This window comes from Malus domestica, chromosome 04 (assembly GCF_042453785.1).
Source record: "Malus domestica chromosome 04, GDT2T_hap1".
Lineage (NCBI taxonomy): Eukaryota > Viridiplantae > Streptophyta > Magnoliopsida > Rosales > Rosaceae > Malus > Malus domestica.
The window spans coordinates 1640035-1655443 of NC_091664.1; the positions used below are offsets into that span (position 1 = coordinate 1640035).

The 15409-nt window shown below is 37.8% G+C and overlaps 1 protein-coding gene and 1 long non-coding RNA gene across 4 annotated transcripts; one reads left to right on the forward strand and one right to left on the reverse strand.

Annotated features, from left to right (window-relative positions):
* Positions 1-8972: 8972 nt before the first annotated feature.
* Positions 8973-9871, forward strand: LOC103443429 (uncharacterized). Its single transcript, XR_530499.4, has 4 exons — positions 8973-9138; positions 9260-9434; positions 9559-9637; positions 9731-9871. It is a non-coding gene; the product is annotated as an uncharacterized lncRNA (long non-coding RNA).
* Positions 9872-12621: 2750 nt separating this feature from the next.
* On the reverse strand, positions 12622-14483 carry LOC103443430 (pentatricopeptide repeat-containing protein At1g12775, mitochondrial-like). Of its 3 annotated transcripts, none has more exons than XM_029100804.2 (2): positions 14225-14483; positions 12622-14140 (listed from the first exon to the last, which is right to left on the reverse strand). In XM_029100804.2, exons 1-2 carry the CDS (start codon positions 14265-14267, stop codon positions 12723-12725), a joined length of 1461 nt encoding a protein of 486 aa, XP_028956637.1. In that variant the 5' UTR covers positions 14268-14483; the 3' UTR covers positions 12622-12722. The 3 variants fall into 3 exon arrangements, with proteins under 3 accessions (XP_028956637.1, XP_028956638.1, XP_028956639.1); XM_029100805.2 differs by having other exon boundaries at positions 12622-13760; positions 13905-14483; XM_029100806.2 differs by having other exon boundaries at positions 12622-14070; positions 14225-14404.
* Between the last annotated feature and the right edge of the window lie 926 nt (positions 14484-15409).

Genomic DNA, 15409 nt, shown 5'->3' on the forward strand with positions numbered 1-15409 from the left:
AAGATCCCTAAGTCCTTCATGTCAAACTCTCTGGTGAACTGATTAATCACATACTGAACATGGGAATCATCATCTCCATTGAGTATAATATCATCAACATATATTAGCAACACAACAAGGGAATGACCATCACTTTTAACATATAAAGAAGGATCTGCATAGGAAGATTTGAACCCCAAACTAATAAGAAATCTGGAAATTCTCTCATTCCAAGCTCGGGGAGCTTGTTTGAGACCATACAAAGATTTTTCTAATTTGCATACAAAATATGGATGATCCTTGTCAATAAACCCTTTGTGGTTAAGGCATGTACACTTCTTCGTCTAGAAAACTATACAGAAAAGCATTTTTAACATCTAACTGCTTAAGTTTCCAGCCCTTTGTTGCAACCAATGACAACATCAACCTAACTGTAGTAGGCTTAACCACAGGGCTAAAAGTTTCATAGTAATCGAGACCAGCTTATTGAGAGAAACCCTTGGCCACTAAACGAGCCTTATACCTTGCAACAGATCCATCTGGATTCCTTTTCACTTTATAAATCGATTTACAACCTACTAAGTTCTTGTGAGGTGGGAGAGAAACTAATTTCCATGTTTTCTATTTGAGAAAAGCCTTCATCTCTTCTGTCATGGCTTGTTTCCACTGAGAAAACTTTGAAGCAACACTAAATGACTGAGGTTCCTTATCCAGAAAAGATTCTACTTGAACTGAAGCATAAAGAACGTACTTTTTAAAAGTCCCAGACTTAGACCTTATTTGCATTGGGTGAGTGTTAAGACTAACCACAAAGACTGGTTGCAAATCTAGAACTTGAGAGTTAGATACATCAGGATGAATCTCAGATGACACCAATGTAGATGTAGAATGAAGCAAAAGTACCTTTAGCAGGAACAAGATCACCATGTGACTAAGAACATGAGTAATATGTGTGGAAATGGTATGGGAATAAGTGGAGGATGATGAAAAGTAGTAGGATGAACCATGGTAACTGGTGGTGACTCAGAAGGTATAACAGAACTGGGTAAAGAATAAGACAGCCCATGTTCACTAGGAAAGACACTTTCATCAAACAAAACATGCTTAGAGAGACAATGAGTTTGTTATCCCTTATAGCATAGCATATGTATCCCTTATATTGAGCAACATACCCCAAGAAAATACATTGAGTAGTCTTAGGTTCAAGTTTGTGATCATGTCTATAAGGTTTTAAAGAAGGGTAACAAGCACAGCCAAAGACCTTTAAATGATCAAGTTTTGGTGGAGATTTATGTAACACTTCAAATGGAGATTGCATCTTTAACACAAAGATAGGCAATCTATTAATAAGATAGGTAGCTATGGCACATGCATGAAACGAGAACTTAGATGAAAAGGAGGCTTTTTGAAGCAATGTAATAACAGTTTCAACAAGATGCCTATTCTTTCTTTCAGCTAAACCATTCTACTTAGGGGGTGTAGGGACAAAATTTTTTATGAACAATGCCTTTGGTTGTAAGAAAATTTTGAAAAAGAGTGCTACTATATTCACCTCCACCATCACTTTGTAAAACTTTAATATTGGCATAAAAGTAGTTTTGAACATAAGTATGAAATTGTACAAAGATCTAAAAAACAGCAGCTTTATTTATCATGGGAAAGATCCATGTATATCTTGTACATTCATCAATGAATGACACATAATAGCTATCAGAGGCGAAGCTACGTAGGAGCGAAGGGGGGCGTTCGCCCCTCCGCTCGCCGGAAAACAAAGGCAGGAGCGACGCTTGAACCCCCCTCGTTCGGCCGGAAACTGGGGAGCACCGGGTTCTGAATTCTGAAACCAGAAACAGAGTAGCTCTCGGGGAAGATGATGGGAGGGATTTTTTTTAAATTTTAAAATCCAGGCCAAAACGACGTCGTTTTGGGCCTGGTAAAAAAAAATTAAAATTTTTTGGTAAACGAGTACGACGTCGTTTTGGTTTAATGAAAAAAATATATATATAAACAGGGGACCACTGGTCCCCATCCCCATCATCTGAATCCCTATTTCAAATTAAAAACCTTCACCCTTTTCCCCATATCCCATCCCGTCAGACGTCATTCCCCCCCCCACCCCACCTTTTCCCCCCTTTTCCCTCCCCCACACGACAAAACCTTCACTTTCCATTCCATTGGTTGTTGGCCTCCTCCAAGACCAGACATATCAGTCTAACTGCAAGCACTGTGCACTGTGCACAGCCACTCCAAATTCCAATTAAGGTAAAAATTTTAATTTATTTCAAACCCTAATTGATTATTGAATATAAAATTTTGTTTAATTGATGTAGGATTATAGGGTTATATATTATATGGTTATTGATTATAGATTATTCATATGAATACTATGATTATTGATTTTTTTTTTGAAGTACATAAAAGAGGATTGATATATTATATATACATTAACATAATGAACCCCAATTCAACTAACTAAAACCCTCATTCAAATGCATTGTTGGTACTTATTAATTACATTCGTAGTCTACATACTCTACTGTAGAATAAAAATTGATTATTCATATGATATGATTGTTGGTACTGATTAATTAAATTCGTAGTCTACTCTAGGACTAAGAGTCTAAGATATATTTGTTTTTCTTTCGTTATACAGTTACATAATGGAACGATATTATAAGAAACAGTGCTTAAATCCTTCTCCAAATATTCCGGATAGTCCTCCTCTTCCTTCAAATATTCCGGGTAGTCCTCCTCCTCCTTCTAGTATTCTGAGTAGTGCACAACAAAGTGAGATTACTGAGTTGGATGAAATATTAGCTAATCTTCCGGCAGACCCTGGACTGAGACGTCGAATGCTTGATTATCCACTCAATTGTCGTGAAGCAATTCGTAGATACTACCTTCAAAAGGAACCTTGTCAACCGAAGTCTCACATCATGCCAAGGAAAGCTAGCGACAATCGATGTTTTATTACAGGTTGGTTTGATAATTTTAAGTGGTTGGAGTATAGTATAGTAAAAGATGCTGCATTTTGCCGTTATTGCTATCTTTTTAAATGTGATTTTGATAAAGCGGGTGGTAGTGGAAGTGATGTCTTCACTACAAAAGGGTTTACAAATTGGAGGAAAGGACCCGAAAATTTTCGAGTCCACGAGGGAGGTGTTGGAAGTCTTCATAATAAAGCTATGCAACAAGCTAAAGACTTGATGACACAAAAACAACACATTGAAATATTTTTGATCAAGCAAACTGATGAAGCTCGCGTTAATTATCACACTTTACTGAGTGGAGCACTTGATTGCACAAGATGGTTGTTGCGACAAGGTTTGGCTTTTCGTGGGCACGATGAATCTTTGAAATCGAGCAATAGGGGTAATTACATAGAGCTTATGCAATTTCTTGCCGATCAAAATGAGAAAGTTAGAAAGGTTGTGTTTGAGAATGCTCCCAAGAATCTCAAGTATACTTCTTCCGATATTCAAAAGGATCTTGTTCGTGCTTATGCTATTGAAACTATTAATGCAATCACTAAAGATATGGAAGGTACATTTTTTTCTCTTTTGGTTGATGGATCACGTGATGTTTCCAATAAAGAGCAAATGGCGGTGGTATTGCGTTATGTGAACAAAAAAGGAGAAGCAATTGAAAAGTTTTTGGGTGTTCAACATGTCTCCTCTACAACTAGTTGCTCACTTGAAGAGGCTATTGAGAGATTGTTTGCTACAACAAATTTGAGTATGTCCAAGTTACAAGGACAAGGCTATGATGGAGCTAGTAATATGAGAGGTGAGTTAAATGGTCTTAAAGCAAAGATTTTGAACAAATATCCTCAAGCATTTTATATTCATTGTTTTGCACACCAACTCCAACTAGCTCTTGTATTTGTGGCAAAGGAAAATGAGGATGTTGCCAATTTCTTCATCAATGCTAATAGATTGGTGAATCTTATTGGATCTTCGTGCAAGCGTCGTGATGCATTGAGAGAGAAACAACAAGAACAAATTCAAAAAGCTCTTCATCTTGGTAATCTTGAAACGGGTAAAGGGTTAAATCAAGAAAGTAGCCTCATGCGTCCATGTGATACACGGTGGAACTCGCATTATGGTACTATAGTTAGTATTATTGTTATGTTTGAAGCCGTGGTGGAGGTGGTTGAATGGATTAAAAGTGATCGCAACCAAGATAATCTCGGTGAAGCTACTGGGTTATTCAAAGACATACAAACTTTTGATTTTGTGTTTCACCTTTTCTTGATAAGACTTATATTGGGAATTACAAATGAGTTATCACAAGCATTGAAAAGAAAGATCAAGATATTGTGAATGCGATGGCGTTAGTGGAAGTATGCAAGCAAAGACTACAATCCTTGAGAGATGATGACTTTGGGGACTTGTTGCATGATGTAGAAAAGTTTTGTGAGGAGCATGATATTGTCATTCCTAACATGGAGGATTTGCATTTCGTACCTGGAAAATCAAGGCGTAAAGCTCCAAAAATCACAAACTTCCATTACTATCGTGTAGACCTCTATTTTCAAGTCCTTGATATGCAACTAAAGGAATTGAATGATCGCTTCAATGAGGTAAACACCGAGTTGCTTCTTTGTATGGCATGTTTGAGTCCAGTGAATAATTTTGCATCTTTTGACAAAGAAAAAATTGTTCGTTTAGCCCAACTTTATCCTCAAGATTTTGATCGTATGGACCTCATGAATCTTCCAATTCAACTTGACAATTACATTCAAGATATGAAGATGCATAGTGAGTTTTCATCATTGAGAGGAATCAGTGATCTTGCAAAAGAGTTAGTGAAGACTGGGAGGTGTGAAAGTTATATGTTAGTGTATAAGCTTCTTACATTGGCTTTGGTGTTACCGGTTGCAACCGCTTCGGTGGAGAGAGCTTTTTCTGCTATGAAGATTGTGAAAACACCATTGCGTAATAAAATGGGAGATCAATGGTTGAGTGATAGCATGATTGTTTACATTGAGAGAGATGTATTTGCTTTTATTGATAATGAGCCTATTATGCGACGTTTTCATGACATGAAACCTCGTCGACAACAATTGTAATTTGTTTTTATTGATTAATTATGGAAGACATTATTATATACAAAGATTTAGTTGTTGCTATTTTTTTTAACCTTGCACTGTTTTAAATTCGCCCCTCCCCCCGAGAAATCCTGGCTTCGCCACTGATAGCTATACCCTTCTTTGGACTTAATAGGAGATGAACCCCATACATCTGTATGAATGACTTCAAAGGGAACAAGAGACTTTGAAGCTACTAAAGGAAAAGGTAACTTGGTGAACTTGCCTTGTAAATAGGCAGTATAAGTTTGAGGTGTTGAATTACATGGAAAAGTAATGGCTGATTTACTAAGAGCTACTTGAGTTACAAAATTGGTGGGATGACCCAATCCGCAAGCCAAAGAGTTGCATTTATTCTTTGTCCAAGAAATGTTGCAGGATTTGTCTTTGGTGGTTTGAGAATGGGAAGTGGATAGACAGCTTGGTTACTTAGTCCTTGATATAGAACCTTATTGGTGACCTTGTCCTGTATACACACAGAAAACTCATCAACAATACACCTACAATTATCGTCTTTGCATAATTGATACATAGACAGTAAGTGTTGTGATAGTTGTGGAACATATAACACAGATTTTAACTTAAGTGTATAAGAAGGAGTAGATAAACTAGCTTGACCAATGTGTGAAATGTGTAAACCTTCACCATTAGCACCAGTCACAGTTTCTGATGAAGCATATGGGATAGCAGAATGTAGATTAGATAGATCAGATGTCATGTGATTGGTTGCTCCACAATCCAGCAACCAATACTCTTGTTGTGGGGATATTGGAGAGAAATTAGTGCTTGCAGTAAAAGCAACAAGTGAGCTGTTGTGAGAATACATCATCCCATTGGAATGCTGAGATGTAGACATTATAGTAAGATTTTGCACTTGATATTGGAATGTATTTGGTGACTGAAAATGTTGCTGCAAATGATATGAAGGCTGTTGAAATATCATGGGAGATGGAGAGTAATTCTGAGACATAGGTGCAGCATTGTTTCTGTCAAAACAAGTTGCAGCAGTATGCCCTTTTTGTGACAGATTTGACACCCATTCTGAAACAATTCAAAGCTACATTTCCCTTTTTATCACATATTTGACAAATGAGTAGAGGTTTAAACGATTGGCCTGAAACCATTTGAGATCCAAGATTCTGAAACTGAGACTGAGACTGGAGAGGAGAGTGTACAAAATTCTGATATCCAGAAGGCTGTTGATAACCAGCATTGAACTTCTTCCTTTTACCCTTGGATATGTAGTTATTCCTCCTGAAATTGTATAAGTTCCAGATCCAGTCTGAGAGACAAATGCAACATGACCATTTGAATAAGGAAAAGGCAGTTGCTGAAACTGAGGCATTGGTAAAAAAGAGGAAACATGAGATCCTATGTCAAAATGCCTAGTTTGAGACTTAGAATGGGAAGATCCACCAGCTTCATAAACTGAATTACAAGTATTGGCAAGCATAGCTGCCATTAAAGATGGTTGTTTAACAACTTCCTCCAAAGTATACTCTTCCGCCTTTAACTGGGACCTAAGCTCTTTCAATGAAACCAAATTTTCTCTGCCCCAAACGACAGACTTAATAGTATTGTATTATGTTGGTAATCCTCTCAGAGCTACAATAACAATATCTTTATCAAAAATCACAACACCAGCTGTCACATCCCGGCCTGGGGCGGACCACTTCTTGGGCCCGCTCCCCCACCGTAACACTATATTGTCTGCTTTGGGCCCCGACCATGCCCTCACGGTTTTTGTTTCTGGGAACTCACGAGCAACTTCCCAGTGGGTCACCCATCCTGGGAGTGCTCTGGCCTCATTCTCGCTTAACTTCGGAGTTCCTACGGAACTCGAAACCAGTGAGCTCCCAAAATGCCTCGTGCTAGGTAGGGATGGAAATATACATTTAAGGATCACTCCCCTGGACGATGTGGGATGTTACCATCCACCCCCCTTAGGGGCCTGACGTCCTCGTCGGCACACTTCTGGCCAGGGATTGGCTCTGATACCATTTGTCACATCCCGGCCCGAGGCGGACCACTTCCTGGGCCCGCTCCACCACCGTAGCACGATATTGTCCGCTTTGGGCCCCGACCATGCCCTCATGGTTTTTGTTTCTGGGAACTCATGAGCAACTTCCTAGTGGGTCACCCATCCTGGGAGTGCTCTGGCCTCCTTCTGGCTTAACTTCGGAGTTCCTATGGAACCCGAAGCCAGTGAGCTCCCAAAAAGCGTCGTGCTAGGTAGGGATGAGAATATACATTTAAGGATCACTCCCCTGGGCGATGTGGGATGTTACACCAGCATTAGCTAATTGATCCTTACAATCCTTAATTCTCTGCAAATGCACATCAATATATTTTGGCACTTTCTTAATATTTTGCGGTTCAATCTTCATTTGGACAATACTAGTACGAGTCATATGAGCAAACCTTTCTGTCATATTATTCCACATATCTCTTGAGCTTTGACAACCAATCACACAAGATAATGCAGCAGTAGAAAGAGTTGCAGTAAGCAAAGCCATAAGAGCTTTATCATGTATTTTCCAAACTTTATAAGCATCAGTCAGTGGAGAATTATTAACAATCGACTCATCATCAGACTCCAACTCATTATATTTCTGAGGACATGGAATGGATCCATCAATAAACCCCATAATTCCATTCCCTTCTAGTAACAATATGATCTGAAAATTCCAAGTAACATAATTTGAATCATCCAACTTCACAGTAACCGTGTTTCCAATGCTAGGTATAAGCTAAGAAATTGGAGATTGTGTGAGAGCTAATTGTGCAGTGGTAACCATGATAAATCAACACAAAAATCAATCGTTTGACAATGAAGAAAATTTTCAAGAAACATAGAATTTGTCGTGGACAGCAAGCAATCTTCTAACACAAGATTATTTACCCAAGAAATCAACAGAAAAACACCAACAACAACAAATTGATATCCACAGAATGATCAAGAACAAATGATGAGTAGCGAATTCGGAAAAAAAACACCTCAATTGCAGCAACAAGAGATGACCAGATCGATAATCAACAGCAACTTCAACGATTGACGACCAAATCAACAGTCTCCGACGAAAAAAAAATCAACCGCCAAAGAAAACTACACTAAAACAGAAATCGCACCTCAAATTAAATGTCATGTTTAGGTTGTTTGCTAGAGTCCATATATTTAGTATGACCTCAACCACACTAGAATGTCATTATTTTCCACCCTTATTCGACATACTGTCAAATTATCTCTCATTCCTCGTCACTCTTTCTCTCAAAACTCATCTGAGAATTCTTACTGTGGTCAAATGCAAATGAATCTCTGATCAAATAATAGGCCACAGCACTCCATTGGGTACTTTTTACGGCTCACAATGTCCATCATTTGTGCAATTAGCTATGCTATGCTAGGCTAAGCTAGTTGATTATATATCATTCTCCCATACCATTTTCTTGCTGTCATCATGTAATAACCCATTCTCAAAATTTGGCATAATTTACAACTTTGCCATTTGGATTGGGGCGGTGACACTTAGGCCCAAAAGGTTGGGTGTGGGAGTGTTGGCCCAAAACCCGGCCCAAAAATCCTGTTTGTTTACCCCACCCGTGAAGTTGTGAACCCCTCTCTTCTTCCTTATTCTTTTCTGCACCTACTCTTTGTCTCACTTTATCTCTACTCTGCATTCTCTATGACACCGAGAGAGAGAACTACAACTGTTCCCTTCCAATCTGATCAAACCAATATCCAAAGACTTGAAGTTTAGACCTTTAGGACCTAGTGAACCCACCTGCACGGCTGCATGTGGAATCGGTGTATCTCTGTGTAATCTGCAATGTACACCGAGAGCATGAAGCTCTCAGACTAGCACTCAGGTGATGCTTTCCCTTCCTATCTTTGAATATCTGGGATTTTCATGTTGGTGATATGATTTTGTGTGAAATATCAAAGGTTAAACCTTGTTACTTTCTCTGTGCATGCACTGTGTATTTAGTTCCAGAATCCGACAAGGAAAATGGGTCGGAGCTTGGAGAAATCGAAGTGATTTGCGTCTGAAATAAACTTCAAACACTCTCAGGTATCTTTCCCAACTTCCCTATGCCGAATTTGAGTGGATTTCCAAAGAAAATGAGGCTTCAAATCTCTGTCTTCAGACTCTCTCTAACTATCGACACCTTTCTTCTCTCTTCTCTCCGCAGAGAGAGACCATCATTTACAACCATCACGTTTCACGACCAGATTTAACTCGAGACCACCATAATCAGCTTTTGGGTGGTCTGGGGGTCCTGCAAACTGCTTGCATGGATAATCGGAGCTCGGAACAGTGGCGAACTCTTAAATCCGAGAGTTTCGAATTTTCGTTGTCGAACTCAGGTAGATTTCCTGTCCTAATTTCTAGTTGGTTTGGACGATTTTGAGTTCTATAAGGTTTTAAGGTTTGTTTTGAACCGAAATTCGGGGGTTACACCTTCTGTTGCTTCTGTTCTTCAAACCCCAGTTTCCGATGAGGGAAATCCGGTGAGGCCGCGTCGATCCGGAGATGGACTCGACTTGAACTCGTCTAGTTCAATATTCTGGTATGTTATCTGAGCTTCTTGTGTGATTTTGGGTGAAAATTTCAAAGTGGGCTTGAGGTTTAACCTCCGTATGTGTCCTGTGCGAATTTGCAGAATTTTATGGCCCGAACCGGGAAGGTTCGGTCACCTAGTGATTTAAATTTGTGTCTAGGTAAAATTCTGGGCTTCTGGTATGAAGTTGGAGAATGAAATCAAAGGAATTCAAACTGATATGTACTGTGTTTCAAGCCCCGGACCATGCGAGCATCACCGGTGCTATTTTGGTGAAACTATTACTTCCTAATCCTCCTAAATTGAAGTCTTGGTAATTTTCTAAACACATTTGTGAGATGTTAGTTTAAATCTTGTGATTTGGGACAAATTTTAGTTAATGCTTAAAATTAAGTAGTTAATATTTTTATAGGTGCAATATTAAGGGTTACTAACTGGACTGAGGCATCTATTAATGATTGTGCTTGGAATTTGGTGAGTGGACCCCTTCTAAAATGATATTTTTATAAATCTTAGGGTTGCATGCATATTTTATTTCGGAATTTCATATTCTTTAAATATGTTTACAAATTGGCATATCTTAGAGATTTGGATATTTTATTAGTTAATTAAATTGTTTTGTGAATATTTTGATTATATTATATTACTTTTTATTAAAGGTTGTAAACTATGGATTTATACATACGAGTTTCAGTGGATTTATGATGAGATAGATTTATGAATTTTGGTACGAGGTTTTAAGTAATTGAACCTTGACATATTGATACTTTGGGTTGAGAGTGGAATTATGTTTTGGGATATATATATATATATATATATATATATATATATATATATGTATGTATGTATGTATGTATGTATGTATATCTAGCGGATCATATAGCACATCCACACAACACGGGTATTAGATGTCTATGGCCATAGGACACGGAGATGAGGAGGAGTGAGATATAGGTTATACCCCCAGCTTCATTGCCGAAAACAGTGTCGGACAGCTTCACTAATCACGGCTAGTGTCGGTGTGTGATGTTACATATTTCTTCTCTTGCATAACCCAGAGTCGTACAACTTCACCTTTGGGTGATGGGGCCTACCATGTTTCTTAATTGGTGTAACCCAGTGTCGTACAACTTCACATTCGGGTGATGGACAGGTGCTGCCTTCAGGCGACTATGATACCCCTAGAGAGTATAGTTTTACTCAGAATTATGGTTTTGCCTTTGGGCGGTGACAGTACAGTTTTGATGCCTCGGGTTTACATACAGGTTTTACGGAGGTTTTTCATGGCATAGTAGAGTTTTTGGAAACCTATTACGTAGTAGTATATATATGTTTTCAAAACAGGGGGTTATTATGTTCATAAAAGAAATGATTTTATTATTATTAGTATTATTTTAAACTTTGGTTCACTCACCTTTTCTGTTTTGCGCCCTCTCAGGGTTTAGTTTCGAGGCACATGATCCCGGCGTCAGGATGCTTCGGCTTAGTGATTCTCGAGTCTTCTCAGTTTAGGTATCATTCTTGGGTTGGTATAGTTTCCTAGTAATTTTTCGACATTATTCTTAATAGATGTATGATCTGAATACGTTCCTGTTCTGATGTAATTGTTCTAATTGCATAATTATTTTAATTATATGCATGTTTAAAATGGTTTCGTCGCCCTAGGGTGTCGGCCAACACGTGTCTATCCTGATATTTGGGGACCTCGGGTTGGGACGTGTCACATCAAATGCACATGAGAGAGTGGGGAGAATAGTAAAGAAAAGAATTCTCGTATGGGTTGGTTAATTAATGTATTGTGTGAAAAATGAGACTCTTTTATGCGTAGACATGTGTAAATTTTAAAGAGCGCTACTGCTCCCACCCTATGTGTTATTTTCCCACCCCACGTCAAAGTAAATATTTTGTTTACAACCTCTTTTTTAAAAAAAAAACATGGGAAAATGTCATTTATAAGATGTTCCTTGTGATTTTATACTCGCACGCATGAAGATGAATTGAAACTTATTCATAACATTGTTGAAGGGATTTCCGCGCAAGTAATAAACCGTACATATTTGGATGTGGCCGAATACCCAGTTGGAATAGAGTCTCGTGCACAAGAAATAAATAACCTCTTACATGTCGGGAGAAATGATGTCCGTATGGTAGGTTTACGGGGGACTGGTGGAATTGGTAAATCAACAATTGCCAAAGCTGTTTATAATTTAATTTCCCACAAATTCGAAGGCATTTGCTTTCACAGTAAGGTTAGAGAAAGTTCAATGACAGATAAAGGATTGGCCAAATTACAAAGGACACTTCTTTATGAGATTCTAGGGGCAAACAAGTTGAAGGCGGCCAATATTGATAAAGGAATCACTTTAATTAAGGAAAGATTAAGCAGTAAAAGGATTTTCTTAGTTCTTGATGATGTGAACGACATGAGACAGTTACGCTGCTTAGCTGGGGGATCAGATGGTTGGTTTGGCATTGGTAGTAGAATTATCATAACAACGAGGGATAAGAAACTGTCAACTGCTCATCATCATAATATTTCAATATACGAGGTGAAGAAATTGAACGATCATGTATTCCATTACCGGCTCACATAAACTTGGAGGTGGATGAGGGTGGTGATCAATCAAAGCCGTATCTGTGTTGAGTTAGTGTTTACCGCGTAGTTGGAAAAGGGTTGCTCTTAAATGGCGGTGAAGATGACGATGATGTAGGAGGTGAAGTTCGACCAAGAAAAAAGAAAAGGATGCTGGCGATCAAGGGTTGAATGTGAGTTGCAACATTTTCAAATCTCTAGTCATGTTTCTGTGATGGTCATTCTTGTTTTGAAAGTATTTCTTCTGCTAACTAACCAGGTGTGGGGTTTTATACAAACTATATTTAACTCGGTCAGGGTTCCGACGTGGGACTTCACATTCTTCAACGCTCATCTCTCTCGTGTATCCCGGACCCTGGCGATAAAGAGTTTCCATTGTAGCACAAGAGGACGTAACAGAAACAAGAAAAACATAACCAGTGAATTACCCCATCACATGGAAATCTATTCATCAATTTATGACCACTCTTCATTAATACAAATTTCAAACCAGGTAGCATATTATTCTGCACATGAAGCATTAGGAAAAATCTTCAAAGCTCCATCCATTCTCGCCTTAAATTCTTTGCGAACCTCATCGGCCATCCCTCCATTGCAGAGAGCACCCGAAAGTATCTTCAAAGTTAGGCGATTAGGTAAGATTCCATGGCATAACATTTTGTCAAACAACCTTGTGGCTTCTCTCCATTGGTTGGTACGACACAATCCATTAATTAAGGAGTTGTAAGTCACAACATTAGGCTTTTCCCCCCTACTGATCATTTCTTCCACAAGATTCAGTGCCTCTGCTGTCTTCCCTTCCTTGCATAAAGCATCCAGAACAGCACTGTATGTAACAATATTAGGCAAGGCTCCATAACCAATCATGGTTTTGAATAACCTCACACCTTCCTCCCAGTTACCAGACTTGCATGATGCAGAAATCAAGGAAGTAAAAGTGACAACATCAGGCTTTATGCCTTTCGTCGTCATATTTTCCAACAAAGTAAGCGCTTCTTGAATTCTTTCTTCCTTGCAAAGACTACTGATAAGAATACTATATGTGTATACATCTGGTGAAATTCCACTGTTAAGCATGCAAATCAAGTAGCTCTTGGCCTTTTCCATCCTCCCCGATTGGCACAATGCATAAATTAGTGTGTTGTAGGTGACAACATTAGGCTTGACTCCGTGATCTACCATTCCTTCAAAAAGAGAGAGCACTTCTTCCCAGCGACTCGTGTTGCATAACCCATGAATCAATGTGTTATAATTGAAAACATTCGGTACAACACTTTTGCTGATCATATCTCGAAATAGGATCAAGGCCTCGTCTATTCGTCTTTCTTTACAGAGGCTATCAGTGATTGGATTGTAGCATTCTTGGTTGGGCTTGAACATTCCATCTTCCCACATCTTTGTAAGTATCTCGAGCGCCTTAGAAGTTTTCCCAGCTTTGCATAGTCCATTGATCATGGTAGCATAAGTGATTTCATCGCATTTGTATCCTTTCATTTCTATTTCTTGGAAGAACTCCATTGCCTCGGCCAGGGAACGGTACTTGCAAAGTCCATGGAGCAAAGTATTTATAGTATGAGCATCGGGATTAAGACCATATTTAAGGGTAATTGCTAAAACAGAGAAACCCAAATCCACCTGATTCAGACAGCACAAGCAATTCATAAGAATATTCAATGTACCCACCTCAGGTCGGAATTGAGCGCAACCCAGCAACTGTTTACACATAGAAACGACAGCAGAATACTGCTTCATCTTGGAGAGTGCCCCAAACAAACAATTGAAAGTCCAAATAGATGGCAAGGGTTTGGTTTGAATCATGGAATCGAAGTAACCCAATGCTTCATCTTTCCTAATTTTTCCGGATTTGCATCGAGTTTGAATCAAATTGTCCGATTCCAAATGGGGTTGTTTAAATCTATCTGTACTAGTAGCATTAGCATTACCAGCAGCGGAATGAAATCCATCTTTTTTGTGCAGAAAGGTAAATATGAATGAAGGATTACCTGTTGAGTTAGGAAGTCTCGTGGTTATCGTCTTTATCTTCATCTTCTACAGATTCAGCCCAGTTCATGAAATCCCATGAATTTCAATCCTTCTCTGGAATTAAGCTGCAATTGAAAAGAAACTGACTTCAATTGGTTCTTGTTTCAAACCCTAATTCTGTATTCTGCAAAACAACACCCTTATGGTGAGGAGGATTTTGCTTGCAACCTCAAAATCTTGTGCCGATTACATAAAAATATATGCAACATGTACACAGTGTCATAATCTATACAAGTGTTATAATCTATATATCTATATGAGATTAAAAAGGTGAAGTTTTTAAAAAGTTCTTAAAATATCGCTTTTTTTTTCTTTTTTTAAGGAATACAACTTAATTAAAAAGAAAAAAAAACTATAAAAATACAAAATAAAAATCCCTCACGCACATGCATGTGGTCATTTACCACAATGGTATAAAGGTATTCTGCCCTTGCATAACAGCGTAAGTTCGAATCTCGTCGGTGACTAATTTAATATTTAACTTACTAACTACTATAACTACTATCGTAGTGGGATTGTGATTAGTTTGTAAGTTCATTATTTTTCCGAATATATCTTAATCAAATTTTTTAAACCAAATCACTACGTATTTATCCAACTATTTTTTTTTTGTTTCATTCTAAAACCATAATTTTTGTTTCACATTCTAAACCCTGAAAGTAGTCAACCAAAAAATAACATTGTACAATCCCCCAATAAGCAAAGCCAAATCCTAGAAGCATAACCAAAGAAGTTTTAAAAATAGAGAAATTAGGTTCACATCCTTATTTTTGTTATTCCATTGATTAAAATCCTATTCATTTTCAATTTTTTATCAAGGTCCTTGGGTATTAATAACATCATTAATTATTTGAATAATAAAATATTTTTATTTTTAAATATATTCCTTTAGTGTTAAAAATGTTACAATTAGTATATTTATATTTATGGCTAAATTTTTTATCATATATTTTTATTTTTAGTTTGTACCTATTTTTAATTTGTACCAATTTTTTTTATTTTTAATTTGTACCCATATATTAGTTTCTTTTTGTGCCCATATTTTTTAAAGTTTTATTTGTGTTTGTACCCATGTGTATACATTCACGTGACATTGTATATTTAATCAATGATAGAAAAATTACATATGATATATTTATGATTTA

What these genes read in the sequence shown, in the direction of transcription:
- LOC103443430 (XM_029100804.2), bottom strand. Translation starts at nt 14,267, where the DNA reads ATGAAGATAAAGACGATAACCACGAGACTTCCTAACTCAACAG. An exon ending in GAGACTTCCTAACTCAACAG is followed by an intron (nt 14,141 to 14,224) that starts GTAATCCTTCAT and finishes CTACTAGTACAG; the next exon opens with ATAGATTTAAACAACCCCAT.